The sequence below is a fragment of the Oncorhynchus kisutch genome, linkage group LG1 (assembly GCF_002021735.2).
Source record: "Oncorhynchus kisutch isolate 150728-3 linkage group LG1, Okis_V2, whole genome shotgun sequence".
In the NCBI taxonomy this organism is placed as follows: Eukaryota; Metazoa; Chordata; class Actinopteri; order Salmoniformes; family Salmonidae; genus Oncorhynchus; species Oncorhynchus kisutch.
In genome coordinates this window covers 54,415,450-54,431,064 of record NC_034174.2, presented here as the reverse complement: position 1 = coordinate 54,431,064, position 15,615 = coordinate 54,415,450, and the positions used below count along the sequence as shown (strand labels likewise).

General features: G+C 39.6%; 1 protein-coding gene across 2 annotated transcripts in view; it reads right to left on the bottom strand.

Moving 5' to 3' along the window:
* Nucleotides 1-239: 239 nt before the first annotated feature.
* LOC109890990 (phospholipid transfer protein-like) overlaps nucleotides 240-15,615 on the bottom strand; it is a 30,729-nt gene continuing 15,353 nt past the window's right edge. Inside the window, exons 4-16 of one of the 2 annotated variants that reach the window (XM_031827133.1) lie at nucleotides 15,337-15,465; nucleotides 13,034-13,189; nucleotides 12,262-12,325; nucleotides 11,911-11,974; nucleotides 11,677-11,768; nucleotides 11,147-11,323; nucleotides 10,670-10,729; nucleotides 10,083-10,247; nucleotides 9,423-9,490; nucleotides 9,249-9,291; nucleotides 2,825-2,888; nucleotides 2,606-2,682; nucleotides 240-2,250 (exon numbers count right to left, since the gene is read on the bottom strand). In XM_031827133.1, coding sequence (XP_031682993.1) covers nucleotides 2,155-2,250; nucleotides 2,606-2,682; nucleotides 2,825-2,888; nucleotides 9,249-9,291; nucleotides 9,423-9,490; nucleotides 10,083-10,247; nucleotides 10,670-10,729; nucleotides 11,147-11,323; nucleotides 11,677-11,768; nucleotides 11,911-11,974; nucleotides 12,262-12,325; nucleotides 13,034-13,189; nucleotides 15,337-15,465 — 1,255 coding nt within the window. In that variant the 3' untranslated portion in view covers nucleotides 240-2,154. The remainder of the gene's footprint in view (nucleotides 2,251-2,605; nucleotides 2,683-2,824; nucleotides 2,889-9,248; nucleotides 9,292-9,422; nucleotides 9,491-10,082; nucleotides 10,248-10,669; nucleotides 10,730-11,146; nucleotides 11,324-11,676; nucleotides 11,769-11,910; nucleotides 11,975-12,261; nucleotides 12,326-13,033; nucleotides 13,190-15,336; nucleotides 15,466-15,615) is intronic. The other variant, XM_031827126.1, reaches the window with a different exon arrangement.

Genomic DNA, 15,615 nt, shown 5'->3' with positions numbered 1-15,615 from the left:
AAGGACAACAACCACCCAAGCCACAGCCTGCTCACCCCGCTATCATCCAGAAGGTGAGGTCAGTACAGGTGCATCAAAGCTGGGACAGAGAGACTGAAAAACAGCTTCTATCACAAGGCCATCAGACTGTTAAACAGCCATCACTAACATTGACTGGCTGCTGCCAACATACTGACTCAAAACTCTAGCCACTTTAATAATAAAAAATTGGATGTAATAAATGTATCACTAGTCACTTTAAACAATGCCACTTTATAATGTTTATAATGTTTACATACCCTACATTACTCATCTCATATGTATATACTGTACTCTATACCATCTACTGCATCTTGCCTATGCCGCACGGCCATCGTCTTCCATATATTTATATGTACATATTTTTTATTCATGGCTTTACACGTGTGTGCGTATAAGGTAGTTGTTGTGAAATTGTTAGATTACTTGTTAGATATTACTGCACGGTCGGAACTAGAAGCACAATCATTTCACTACGCTCACATTAACATCTGCTGACCATGTGGTTGTGACCAATAACATTTGATTTGATTTGAAGCATTTCGTTAGCCTGATTCCAGATCTGTTTATGCCATTTTGTCAACCATAGGAGTTGGCTGTCTGTACTGCACCAAATGATCTGGGACCAGGGATAGTGTTTTGTTGTCCTAGCCTTGGAGTTCTGTATGGCGTCTGCTTTGGGTGTTTGATCATGCTGTGATAAGACATGCTGCTGTACCCTGCCAGATGAAATTTAAGTATAAAGGCCATTGTGTGATTAGATATTTGTAGATGGGAGAAATACGATCAAGATTTTTCATTCACCATCGCATTGATTTCAGCTTCTTGCATTTCTTGATTGTATGTATTCAGTGTTCGATGGTACACAAGGCAATGGTGTGGTTCATCCACTATGGGGTGAATCCTAACTTGCTCTTAAGTTAAAAAAAATGTTGTTTGTCTCCCATTGACATCAATGCATAACTACGTGGAAATTCAACTTAAGTGGAAGTTAGGATTTGGCCTTAAGTAATTGCCTTAAATAGCATTCTATGTACTCAAAGGGATCTGTTCACTGTCAGACATTGTGTTTTGAGAAAGAACAAATGCTTCTAGATGTACAGTAATTACATTATATAATAATAAACTGCAGTTATGTGCCTCATCACAGAAATTAATACTTGGAACCACTTTGATAAAAAGGGAGTGTGTCAATGCTTCAGCTGTATTCACATTGATTCTGTCATGATTTTATAATAAAACTGTTCTTTACCAATAATTCAGGTGAATGATTTGTCAGAGATTACAAGAAAATGTTGTTTTTGTCTGTTTATGAATTTTGGGATTGATTTATTAAACACATTGTCATACTGAATGTTGTTCGGTTAGGCCCTAGTTACACATGTAAGGAAAGCCTTTCAATCATTGAATAGTCTTTGCAGGTATGAAGCCATATTTACAAAATTACATTTTTTTGTTAACATTCCTTAAACATTTCATTTCTCATATAGTACATTTTATTTCTCACCCGCTAGCTCTCCATTTGACTAATGGTAAAGTAAAGAAGGCATTTATTTTTGTAGAAACACATTTGAAATTAGTTTTAAGTTTAGCATATATTATACAGTTAAGCATTGTCACTTTTAAAAGGATGGTGGAGAGCACACAATTAATTCCTGACATTAGCATGGGCATTGACATGACCATGGGCAATTCTTATGACACGAGGTCAGGTATTGTTTTGAGTTGTACACTCACATACAGTATGTGCCCTTCTGAGGCAAGAATGTTGATGATTTATCTCTATAGACTATTAAAAAATTAGGCAACTATAAAAGTATCTTTAAAGCACTTTTCAAAATAGCAATAAATAGGAAAAAAATACTAAAGTTGTGGTATTATTATGGTGATCTTTCTACATAAGCATGATTTGTATTGTCCATTTCGCTCTCATATATATTGGACAGATTGCAGCCTAGCTTATTATTTTGGATTCTTAAAAGATTTTGAATCCGCATGGTTTGGTGAAATTGTTACAGTAGGAGTCTGCTCCATGTTGTAGATAAGGCATGTGCCCTTGAGGACATAGAAACACAGGATTGGATGGGTGTTTATCTAAGATATCTATCCTTGGTTATTGCTGGTGGATAATTCTCTTTAGATGGCGTTCTCGGCATCAGCCTGGATTTTCCTCTCGATCATCTCCCTTAGGCCCTTCCTGAAATGTAGGTTTGCCCCAATGATGAGGTAACCCTGAAAGGTCAAGTGAAAGGTGAGAGAAGCTGATTTAGCTGCGGTTCATCAACAGGGCCACATTCAGAAGGCAAAAGTTATGTAACGTACTGCATAGAAATAAGAATAGAGCTGAAGTGATTCATTTTTCAATATGGCATAGAGGTGTTCTACATAATATTTCTATCTGAACATTCCTCGATGTTGTGCCCTGCTGATTGGCCAAGATGTCAAGATGATGTTGTAGGAGGTTATGATTGTCATTAATAATTTTAGACAATTGCCACTCAGATAATACTGAACAAGCTAGAATTTGATTAGTATATCAAATGTGTTGTTCTCGCATAGTAGAAGTAACAGAAGCCTTGAGACTTACGTTATGATACTCCACCACTTCCTCTATGAAGTCCATACCATCTGCGAGAGGGATAGCGACGCCTCTCTTGGTCCAGTCTGAAATTGAATTACGGATGAAGGATTAAAAATAGGGTCAACAATTTTGAAAAAATATGTTTTTGTTATCTGAGTTACATGTTTTATGTACATTGAGTATTTATTGTGGGGTTAAACTGGTCTGCTTTAAAAAGATACTCACTATTGATTATGGGTACTATTGAGATCTGCAGCATAGTCTTGAGGGGGACTTGTAAGGGAATAAGCTATAGAGACAGAACAAAGAGACATTTTTATTTATTTAAATAGGCAAGCCAGTTAAGAACAAATTCTTATTTACAGTGATGGCCTACCCGGGCCAATTGTGCGCCACCCTATGGGACTCCCAATCACGGCCGTTTGTAATACAGCCTGGAAACAAACCAGGTTCTGTAGTGATGCCTCTAGCACTGAGATGCAGAACCTTAGACCACTGCGCCACTCGGGAGCCCATACCTGTAAAATATTACTGTAAGAGTTAATGGTACTGTGGATGGTTCTCTCACAGGTTGGTTGTCAAACGTGTATTTTTAGATTAGGTCATCCACCTGGTCAATTCATGTCTTCATCACAAAGATGAGGGGAATTTTTTAAAATGTTTTTCAAAGGTGAAATTAAAAAGGTCTTTGTTAATGTAATAACATATGTTTACAGGACTTCAGAAAGGTGTTGAACCCATAGCTATACATACAGTGCCTTGCAAAAGGATTCACCCCCTTGGTATTTTTCCTATTTTGTTGCATTACAACCTGTAATTTAAATGGGTTTTTATTTGCATTTCATGTAATGGACATACACAAAATAGTCCCAAAAAAATGACTTGTTTCAAAAAAATAAACGAAAAAGTGGTGTGTGCATATGTATTCACCTCCTGTGCTATGAAGCCCCTAAATAAGATTTGGTGCAACCAATTACCTTCAGAAGTCACAATTAGTTAAATAAAGTCCACCTGTGTGCAATCTAAGTGTCACAAGATCTGTCACATGATCTCAGTATATATACACCTGTTCTGAAAGGCCCCAGAGTCTGCAACACCACTAAGCAAGCGGCACCACCAAGCAAGTGGCACAATGAAGACCAAGGAGCTCTCCAAACAGGTCAGGGACAAAGTTGAGGAGAAGTACAGAGTTAGGTTAGGTTAGGTTATAGGGTTAGGTTATAAAAAAATATCAGAAACTTTGAACATCCCATGGAGCACCATTAAATCCATTATTAAAAAATTGAAAGAATATGGCACCACAACAAACATGCAAAGAGAGGGCTGCTCACCAAAACTCACAGACCAGGCAAGCATTAATCAGAGAGGCAGCAAAGACACCAAAGATAACCCTGAAGGAGCTGCAAAGCTCCACAGCGGAGGATGGAGTATCTGTCCATAGGACCACTTTAAGCCGTACACTCCACATAGCTGGGCTTTATGAAAGAGTGGCCAGAAAAAAAAATAAGCAAACACATTTGGTGTTCATCAAAAGGCATGTGAGAGATTCCCCAAACATATGGAAGAAGGTATTCTGGTCAGATAAAACTACAATTGAGCTTTTTGGCCATCAAGGAAAATGCTATTTCTGGTGCAAACCCAACACCTCTCATCACCCCGAGAACACCACAGTGAAGCATGGTGGTGGCAGCATCACGCTGTGGGGATGTTTTTCCATCGGCAGGGACTGGGAAACTGATCAGAGTTGAATGAATGATGGATGGTGCTAAATACAGGGAAATTCTTGAGGGAAACCTGTTTCAGTCTTCCAGAGATTTGAGACTGGGATGGGAGGTTCACCTTCCAGCAGGACAATGACCCTAAACATACTGCTAAAGCAAGACTTGCGTGATTTAAGGGGAAACATTTAAATGTATTGGAATGGCCTAGTCAAAGCCCAGACCTCAATCCAATTGAGAATGTGGTATGACTTAAAGATTGCTGTACACCAGTGGAACCCATCCGACTTGAAGGAGCTGGATCAGCTTTGCCTTGAAGAATGGGCAAATATCCCAGTGACTAGATGTGCCAAACTTATAGAGACATACTCCAAGAGACTTGCAGCTGTAAATGTAGCAAAAGGTGACTCTACAAGGTTTTGACTTGGGGGGGGGGGGGGGGGTGAATAGTTACGCATGCGCAAATGTCATTTTTTTGGTCTTATTTCACTTCTCTTTTTTGTTTTAACTTTTTATTTTATTTTGCATCTTTAAGGTGGTAGGCATGTTGTGTAAATCAAATGATACAAACCCCCCAAAAATCTATTTTAATTCCAGGTTGTAAGGCAACAAAATAAGAAAAATGCCAAGGGGGGTGAATACTTTCGCAAGCCACTATGTTACAGAGATCAATAGAACACAGACCGTGGGGTAAAGTGCAACGACGGTGTCTTTGGTGGCCATTAAAATAATCTTATCTAACCAAGTGGATATTCGTAAAATACACCATAATTTATGTGTTCTAACAGGCCCACAATGTCATTACTAAAATCTTATTTGGATATATTTGTCTGTTTTCACTGCATAATATTTAGAAGTTGTCCTTTTCAGAATTAGAAAACAAATCTAAATGCTAACTCCAGTTCAATTAAACTGATAGCATAGCTAGCGACTTAGAGTAGTGAGTTCAAACATTTTCTTGTACTAGTCCCCGTGGGAAACAAACCCACAACTCTGGCATTGCAAGCGCCATTATCTACCAACTGAGCCACACGAGACCAACGTGCTGGGGTTGATAACTATTCAAGGATATACTCGGATTTGTACCACAATATTGTGTGAAATACACAAACAATAGCCTAAATGTAGACACATTTTTATGGGCAGCAATGAAAAGATTCTGAATCTTTCTCCCACGGGCTGCCCACGGGGGGATGTGTGTGTGGCATTTCCATTGTTTTGGTCAAATTCCATTTACCACATCACCCATAGACATAGTTACACAGTAAATCAAGGAGAGTTGACATCACAGGGTAAATAAATGTAGAGTTCAATTGATTACTGGAGTTATCTTAACCCTCAACAGAGTGATATGCTGCCTGGAGTTAATGTTGATACATGGAGTTGATTGGGACTGAGTACTTTTAACTCCATTAAGAGTAACCAGAGACAGCAAAGATGGGGGATTAAATGAAGACTCAGGCTGTTTACCATTGAAAAGAATGGTCAGTTCCTGTCTACTTAAGGGGTGGCTCTCCCATATACACCAATGTGATAGCAGCTGAGTCTGGGCTACTTAGTTAATTGACTTCCATTGAAACAGAAAAAGTAGGGAGTGTCATTGTCATATTTCCCAGCATGCTCTGTTGCAGGGTGATTTCTAGAATTGTTTGTTTCAATATCTGTGTTTTCATAGATAGAAAAATATCTTATGCTACACATTGATATGTAACATACATTTTCCTAAACTCTAATCTCTTAGTGGTTGGCTTTATTGATTCAGTTAATGACAAGCAGTGGTGGGAAAAGTACCCAAATGTCATACTTGAGTAAAAGTGAAGATACCTTAATAGAAAATGACTCAAGTAAAAGTGAAATTAAAAGTAAAATACTACTTGAGTAAAAGTGAAAGTATTTGTTTTTAAATATACTTAAGTATGCTGTTTTGTTTATACCATTGCTACGCTTTATCTTGGCCAGGTCGCAGTTGCAAATGAGAACTTGTTCTCAACTAGCCTACCTGGTTAAATAAAGGTAAAAAAAAAAAGTAAATGTAATTGATAAAATGTACTTAAGTATCAAAAGAAAGTATTTAAAAAAAATCCTTTATATGAAGCAAACCAGACGGCACGATTTACTGGTTTTTTAAATTTACGGATAGCCAGGGGCACACTCCAACACTCAGACATAATTTACAAATGAACCATTTGTGTTTAGTGAATCTGCCAGATCAGGTAGTAGGGATGACCAGGGGTGTTCACTTAATAAGTGTGTGGTGAATAGGACCATTTTCCTGTCCTGGTAAGCATTCAAAATGTAACAAGTACTTTCGGGTGGGAGGAAAAATGTATGGAGTAAAAAGTACATTATTTTCTTCTGGAATGTAGTGATTGTAAAGTACTTATACAAAAAAATGACTTAAGTAAAAATACTTTAAAGTACTACTTAAGTACTTTACACCACTGCTGACAATTTTAAGTTTTATAAACCAGTTGGGAAAACACTCCCTTTGATATAGAGACTGATCTATATATAGAGACTGATCTCTCTTTTGACGAACATATCAAGACTGTTTCAAGGACAGCTTTTTTCCATCTACGTAACATTGCAAAAATCAGAAATGTTCTGTCCAAAAATGATGCAGAAAAATTAATACATGCTTTTGTTACTTCTAGGTTAGACTACTGCAATGCTCTACTTTCCGGCTACCCAGATAAAGCACTAAATAAACTTCAGTTAGTGCTTAATACGACTGCTAGAATCCTGACGAGAACCAAAAAAATGTATCATATTACTCCAGTGCTAGCCTCCCTACACTGGCTTCCTGTCAAGGCAAGGGCTGATTTCAAGGTTTTACTGCTAACCTACAAAGCATTACATGGGCTTTCTCCTACCTATCTCCCTGATTTGGTCCTGCCGTACATACCTACACGTACGCTACGGTGACAAGACGCAGGCCTCCTAATTGTCCCTAGAATTTCTAAGCAAACAGCTGGAGGCAGGGCTTTCTCCTATAGAGCTCAATTTTTATGGAATGGTCTGCCTACCCATGTGAGAGACGCAAACTCGGTCTCAACCTTTAAGTCTTTACTGAAGACTCATCTCTTCAGTGGGTCATATGATTGAGTGTAGTCTGGCCCAGGAGTGTGAAGGTGAACGGAAAGGCTCTGGAGCAACGAACCGCCCTTTGCTGTCTCTGCCTGGCCGGTTCCCCTCTTTCCACTGGGATTCTCTGCCTCTAACCCTATTACAGGGGCTGAGTCACTGGCTTACTGATGCTCTTTCATGCCGTCCCTAGGAGGGGTGCGTCACTTGAGTGGGTTGAGTCACTGATGTGATCTTCCTGTCTGGGTTGGCGCCCCCCCTTGGGTTGTGCTGTGGCGGAGATCTTTGTGGGCTATACTCGGCCTTGTCTCAGGATGGTAAGTTGATGGTTGAAGATATTCCTCTAGTGGTGTGGGGGCTGTGCTTTGGCAAAGTGGATGGGGTTATATCCTTCCTGTTTGGGCCTGTCTGGCCATATCATCAGATGGGGCCACAGTGTCTCCTGACGCCTCCTGTCTCAGCCTCCATTTATGCTGCAGTAGTTCATGTGTCGGGGGGCTAGGGTCAGTTTGTTATATCTGGAGTACTTCTCCTGTCTTATCCGGTGTCCTGTGTGAATTTAAGTATGCTCTCTCTAACTCTCTCTTTGTCTCTTTCTTTCTCTCGGAGGAGGACCTGAGCCCTAGGACCATGCCTCAGGACTACCTGGCATGATGACTCCTTGCTGTCCCCAGTCCCCCTGGCCGTGCTGCTGCTCCAGTTTCAACTGTTCTGCCTGCGGCAATGGAATCCTGACCTGTTCACCGGACGTGCTACCTGTCCCAGACCTATTATTTGACCATGCTATTCATTTATGAACATTTGAACATCTTGGCCATGTTCTGTTATAATCTCCACCCGGCACAGCCAGAAGAGGACTGGCCACCCCTCATAGCCTGGTTCCTCTCTAGGTTTCTTCCTAGGTTTTGGCCTTTCTTGGGAGTTTTTCCTAGCCAACGTGCTTCAACACCTGCATTGCTTGCTGTTTGGGGTTTTAGGCTGGGTTTCTGTACAGCACTTTGAGATATCAGCTGATGTACGAAGGGCTATATAAATACATTTGATTTGATTTGATTTGTTGTGGTTTATGAGTCCGGGGCAGTGGAACAACCTCATTCTACCAGTCAGGGCTTCTATTCTTCTATTCTGCTGGATCCATTTCTGATGCAAGGAGTATAACATAACTGTTGAGGTCAGTAAAGTTCCTGTTTAATATACAGCCATCCTATGGATTCCGGAGGAGAAGACAACCATGCAGCAGACCACTGCTATGTAGTGTGCTAATGAAGAAAATAACATCTTTCTTCAGACCAATACTAAATCATGGTCCAACTATGTCACCTATCAAGCTAGAGAAACAAACCTTGACATGCCGGAAGGCCTTTTTTCATCTGATTATGACTGCTGCACAGATGTCCAAAGTTTCATTTCTGAGTTGTATTATTCCTACAAAGAGTTTTATTCCTCAATGTTCTCTGAGAACATGTGCTTTCCTCAGAACCACTTTAAGGGTAGGTCTATATGCCATAAGAGATCCCCAAAGGGATCCGTAAGTTTATCCAAATGAAAACGGGATGATTCTGACATGGAAATGCTGGTCAAAAGATACACATTTTGATTCTGGACGGAGATCAAGCAATGTTCTCTGAATTAACTAATTTATAAATCCACTTGAAATTAAATATTTGTCATTATGCTTCTTTACTTTTCTCTTGTGGAAACAGGTGTTGTTTCATTGGTTTTCATTATTAGTCTTGATTTGGGTTAAGGCATTAGGTTGAATGTAGTGCAAGTGAAATTATATAGGGTCATAATTGTTAGAATGCGAGAGAGAGAGAGAGAGAGAGAGAGAGAGCGCAGAATCTTACCGCCAGTGATTCCAAAGCAGACTGGTTGGAGTAGATTTTAAACCTGTCAATAACAACAGAATACACTTAATGAATTTGCCTGTGATGCTACTGTGATATTGTGTGTGTATGTGTTGAGGTGTGTTTGTATGTGTATGTATGAGTGCGTGTGTGTGCGAGTACATGCATGCCTACCTCCTCAAGTCTGCGTGAACAGCCAGTCTCTTGCCCTTCATGGACACCTTGGCATTGAATTTGGCCTCCTGCAAGGAACAGAAAGATAAACATTATCAGTGCGCTGGTCTCTACACTTTTCCTTCCTGCTTACCTTGAGGAAATCACTGATCTGACATGGTTAAACTAGTGAGAGCAATGGGTGGAAACCACATTTTCACCCATCCTCTGACTTACAGATCAGTGATTACCTCAGTGAAAGGAAGAAAGCTTTTTTTTGTGAACAATCTTTTTTATTTGATCATGTCAAAGGCAATACAACCGCTAAAAAACAATACAATTTTCCCATCTTTTTTAACAACACCCATACCAAACATACCCCTGGCGGCCCCAACCTCAGTCAACAAACACATAATATAAAGGAGCAAAAACATACCGATCAAATAAAAAACACTCAAATTAAATTAAAAAGTACACACAATGAGACTGTTTACCAATATATCGCCACCAAGAAAGCATTAGGCAGAAGGCATTTGAAACAATATGTTTCCTTCCTTTCTCAGCTCCTACAGAGCCAATCCTTAGCCTAACTATCAACTATTCTCATGGGTGTTCTTTTTTGATAAATATCAGTAGCTATTAAATGTAGAACATGAGAAGACAAGACGTCTTCTTTCTAACCATGGTCATGCTGCTGAGCTGAACAGGCGCCTTGCCGGGCGGTAGCACCATCACCGTGACGATGGCAGTGATGGCCACGGTGACCCCGGAGGTCTTGACGGTTGTCTTGGGGGCAGAGTTCAACTCCAGTTGCAGGGAGATAGGGTATTCCACCAGGGCTGGGTTCTGAGAGAGACGCACACACACAGGAGTGGGTGAGTGGAATGCAAAAGTGGAATTCAAATCAAATCAAATCAAATTTATTTATATAGCCCTTCGTACATCAGCTGATATCTCAAAGTGCTGTACAGAAACCCAGCCTAAAACCCCAAACAGCAAGCAATGCAGGTGTAGAAGCACGGTGGCTAGGAAAAACTCCCTAGAAAGGCCAATACCTAGGAAGAAACCTAGAGAGGAACCAGGCTATGTGGGGTGGCCAGTCCTCTTCTGGCTGTGCCGGGTGGAGATTATAACAGAACATGGCCAAGATGTTCAAATGTTCATAAATGACCAGCATGGTCGAATAATAATAAGGCAGAACAGTTGAAACTGGAGCAGCAGCACAGTCAGGTGGAAGTTCAATGTCTTGTCCCGACATACATACTCACAATCATCATAATGATGCCAAAATATGTTGTCCTAAGGAGCATCTCCAGATCCTTTGGCATCTGAAAACATATAGTATTCAATTGCTTGTATTAGAAATTACTATATTCATGTCATACTAATACTAGAACAATATTGGTATGCTGTGAAAAAAAGAACAACTCAGAAATTGCATCTGATTTAAGTATGCAGACTCCTTTTTCACTAGTATGTATCTTCAGCCTAATGATTGGGCAGATCACCTCATTATGTAAAGAGGTGCAGAACCAAGCATGTCTCAGCTGCTTATTAAAATCTGTGTCAACATGTTTGGTAGCACCTCTGATGCAGACACCAATTCTTAAAGGCTATAACAGACAATATGGAATAATTTACACCTCGGAGCTAAGAATTACTTGCGTCATGTCATGTGTAGGCTAAAATGCAGGGGAGAGAGTATGGTTGCAAGACATAATGGGGGACTCAGGCCTCATACTTACGTGCTCGTTGGCGATATTCATTTGGAATATGCCAGCTTTATAATAGGAGTACAACCCACTGTCAAAGAAGTACTCGGACAGAGCCAGGTACACCATGCGGTCGTACTCTCTCACAATTGGGTTGATGGCAGAGTTCACCAAGGTGTTGCTCTCGTTCCCGAGCTCAAAGAACATGCCCTGTGTGACACAGTAAAGAGCGAGGAAGATACAATACTGTAGAGATGAGAGTGCGATACAAAAATAAGTAACACTTTATTTTAGGCGTAACTACATAAAGGCTTCATAAAACAATCATCATCTATAAGCAGTTTCATTATGCATGTTGATATTTGCAGTATGAGTGACATTACTGTGACTTAACAAAAAATAGCAACTCACTGTTGTATGTCGTGAATGCATAATGTATGTTTCTGGATGTGTTATGAAGTGCTTATGTATGTAGCTTTCAAATAATATGTTACCCAAACATACATACATAATATACACACGGTATGAGACTAATGGACAGCAAGCTAGACTATCTCACTCACCCTGAAATCCATGTCAAGACTCCTTGAAGTCACCACGGGGTCACTGAGGAGGGAGTAGTCAATCCCCACATAGTTGTCTACTTCTATTCGCACTGGATGGGTCCAAATTTAAAAAAATACAATTATATTTTCTGTGTGGAAAACTTATGGTCAGAAAAGTTTTTTAAATTATTTTAAATGTTAGTTATGTTATATAACAAATCTCTCAAGGCATTTTCCAAATTACTATCTTACCTGGAATTGTCTCCAACAAAGTGTTGATTAGAACCAAACCAGCGTGGTTCATGACAGGGCAGATCTATGAAAAGAACAGACAAATGTTAAAGGAACTGTCCAGTGCCCCATATTTCAATGAAATATAGCCTATAATTAATTACAATATGAGTGAAATAGATGTTCTTCCAAAAATTATAATTCAGTATGTTAAAAAGTTGCTTTTATGTCTACCCCTACTTGCCCTGTTCATTCAGAGCAGAACGGTGTGGGCTGATTTGCCAGCTCAGCCAATGAAGATTTAATCAGAAGTGTTGATATGTTGTAAGTGTAACCAGTGTTCTAGAATGAAATTAACTGATCTGTCAGCACCTGCTGGTTCAGAAGGAAGCGCATTCCTGTAGTCAAAAAAGTTGCCAGGAAGTCATACACCTTCCTGCAAATGAGTAAACCAGAGTTGTAAATTATTGAATTTCACCCACTCATGTTAAAAAATGCAAAAGCTGAAAAATGCTCCAATATTGCTTATTGTCACATTATACTGAAATTAGTCTCCATTGCACACAGAATTAACATTTAAAAAACTCTTTGTCAAGGGAGACCTGACTCAGGATCAGTTTTGTTTTTTAAATCATAATGAATAAGATTATTATAGACAGGGAGGATCTTAGATCAGTACACCTACTCTGAGACGCTTGATACCTTCACACCCTGACCATAGTTTGCTTTGTATGTTTCTATGTTTTGGTTGGTCAGGGTGTGATCTGAGTGGGCATTCTATGTTACATGTCTAGTTTGTCTAGTTCTATGTTTGGCCTGATATGGTTCTCAATCAGAGGCAGGTGTTCGTCATTGTCTCTGATTGGGAACCATATTTAGGTAGCCTGTTTGGTGTTGGGTTTTGTAGGTGATTGTCCTTGTTCTGTCTCTGTGGTACTTTGCACCAGTATTAGGCTGTTTCGGTTTTCGTGTTACGTTTATTGTTTTTGATTCGTGTTTACTTTGTTTCATTAAACATGGATCGCAATAGCCACGCTGCATTTTGGTCTGACTCTCTTTCACATACAGAAAACCGTGACAGATACGTGGTCCCTGGACAAGAAAGCAGCTCAAGTATTTTAAAAAGAATATCAACAGGATTTACCCCAAGGTGCCAGTGAACTTAATTTTCATTTTGGCGATGGAGGCATCGCAGGTGATGTTGGAGATCTTGAGGCGTCCCAACTCATCTCTGGTCGTGTGCAGGACAGTGTGGATGTTCACACCTTCTGCAGAGGCATTGATGGCTCCGGTGTCATAGCTTTGAGACCACAGAAAATAAATATTTTCAGACCAGCATCATACAGACTCATCAACGTCCTAGTCTCAACCATATAAAGTAGCATCAGAATGTTTGAACTTCCAATACACTCTCGTTGGACATCATCTTTGAAGTTTGATGTCATCAATCTAGCGTACCACTGCATGACTGGACTCCTCAAGGCTCTACAAGATACCATTGTGAGTATTTAAACACAGGCATTATTTAGCATACAAACATATTCTTTTCTTGATACATTTTATTTGATTTATTTAACCTTTATTTAACCAGATAAGTAAATTGAGAACCAATTCTCAATTAAATTAACGACATAGCCAACAGGCATAACATTGCAACAGTGAACAGGACAACACACAATATGACAAAACATAAAATACACTATACAGAAATATTCACAATGGGTTAGGGCAGAAAAGTCCAAGGAAACACAGCAGAGTTAATAATCAGCAGGTACGTTGATCAGATAGCAGCTCAGTTCATGTTTTTGAAGAAGTGTGATGGGACGAATGTGTCAAATTTTAAGATCTTTTGCAGCCTGTTCCAATCGTTGGCGGCGGAAAAACTGAAATGAATGGCGGCCAAAGGAAGTGCACGCTTTGGGAAGTGACCAGTGTGATACAGTGCCTTTGGAAAGTTTTCATACCCTCTGACTTATTCCACATTTTGTTATGTTACAGCCTGAATTCAAATGGATTAAATTGTAGTTTTTTTTCTCACCCATTTACACATAATACCCCATAATGAGAAAGTGAAAACATACAGAAGTATCTCATTTACATAAGTATTCACACCCCTGAGTCAATACTTTGTTGAAGCACCTATGGCAGTGATTAGTCTTTCTGTGTAAGTCTCTAAGAGCTTTCCACACCTGGATTGTGCAACATTTGCCCATTATTCTTTTCACAACTCTTCAAGCTCTGTCAAATTGGTTGTTGATCATTGCTAGACAACCATTTTCAGGTCTTGCCATAGATTTTCAAGTATATTTAAGTTTTTTTTTAACTAACTCAGCCACATACACTGTCTTCTTGGTAAGCAACTTAAGTGTAGGTTTGGCCTTGTGTTTTAGGTTAGTGTCCTGCTGAAAGATGAATTTATCTCCAAGTGTCTAGTGGAAAGCAGACTGATCCAGGTTTTTGCTTGAAAATATGGAGAGTGGTACACAGTGACATGTTGTATTGGATTTGCCCCAAACATAACACTTTGTATTTAGGACAAAAAGTGAATTGCTTTGCCACATTTTTTGCAGTATTACTTAAGTGACTTGTTGCAAACAGGATGCATTTGGAATATTTGTATGCTGTACAGGCTTCCTTCTTTTCACTGTGCCAATTAGGTTAGTATTGTGGAGTAACTACAATGTTGTTGATCCATCCTTAGTTTTCTCCTATCACAGCCATTGGTCTCATGGTGAAATACCTAAGTGGTTTCCTTCCTCTACGGCAACTGAGTTAGGCAGAACACCTGTGTCTTTGTACTAACTAGGTGTATTGACACGCCATACAAAGTGTAATTAATAACTTCACCATGCTCAAAGGGATATTCAATGTTTCCTTTTATTTTTTACCCATCTACCAATAGGTGCCCTTTATTGTGAGGCTTTGAAAAACCTCCCTGGTCTTTGGTTGAATCTATGTTTGAAATTACCTGCTCGACTGAGGGACCTTACAGATATAGTATGTGATGGATACAGAGATGAGGTAGTCATTAAAATATAATGTTAAACATTATTATTGCACACAGAGTGAGTCCATGCAACTTAGTATGTGACTTGGTAAGCAAATTAACTTATTTAGGCTTGCCATAACAAAGGGGTTGAATACTTATTGACTCAAGACATTTCATCTTTTCATTTTTGATTTGTACACATTTCTAAAAACATAACTCCACTTTGACATTATGGGGTACTGTGTGATTGAGATTTTATTTTTAAATTTAATCCATTTTAAATTCAGGCTTTAACCAACAAACTGTGGGAAAAGTCAAGAGGTGTGAATTCTTTCTAATGGCACCGTATATCTAATAGCAGGTTCCTATTGGTTATGGAGAGGAGTGAGCTGAGGTAGAGGGGTGACTTAAATGCACTAGGCTAGAAATAGAGACCGTAGTGGGTAAAGAGGACTCACAATAACCAGTATAAGATGTGTCTCTGGAAGCTGAGAGCGATGGAGGAGTTCTGCACCTTGAAGAGCAGTCCTAGGCCAGGCTGGAAGGCCAGGTCAGCATAGGTCAGGTTCAGCTCATTTATCTTCACCCTGACCCACAGGAAGGAAGAGACTCAGATCAGTGCTTGGGCTGATACTCGATAGTCACAAGAAATCTGACTAGAAATGTACTAGAAGTTCTCTTTTGGTTGCAGAAATTCTGTAGCCTGGTTGCCAATTGGTTGAAGTTGGCCAAAACAG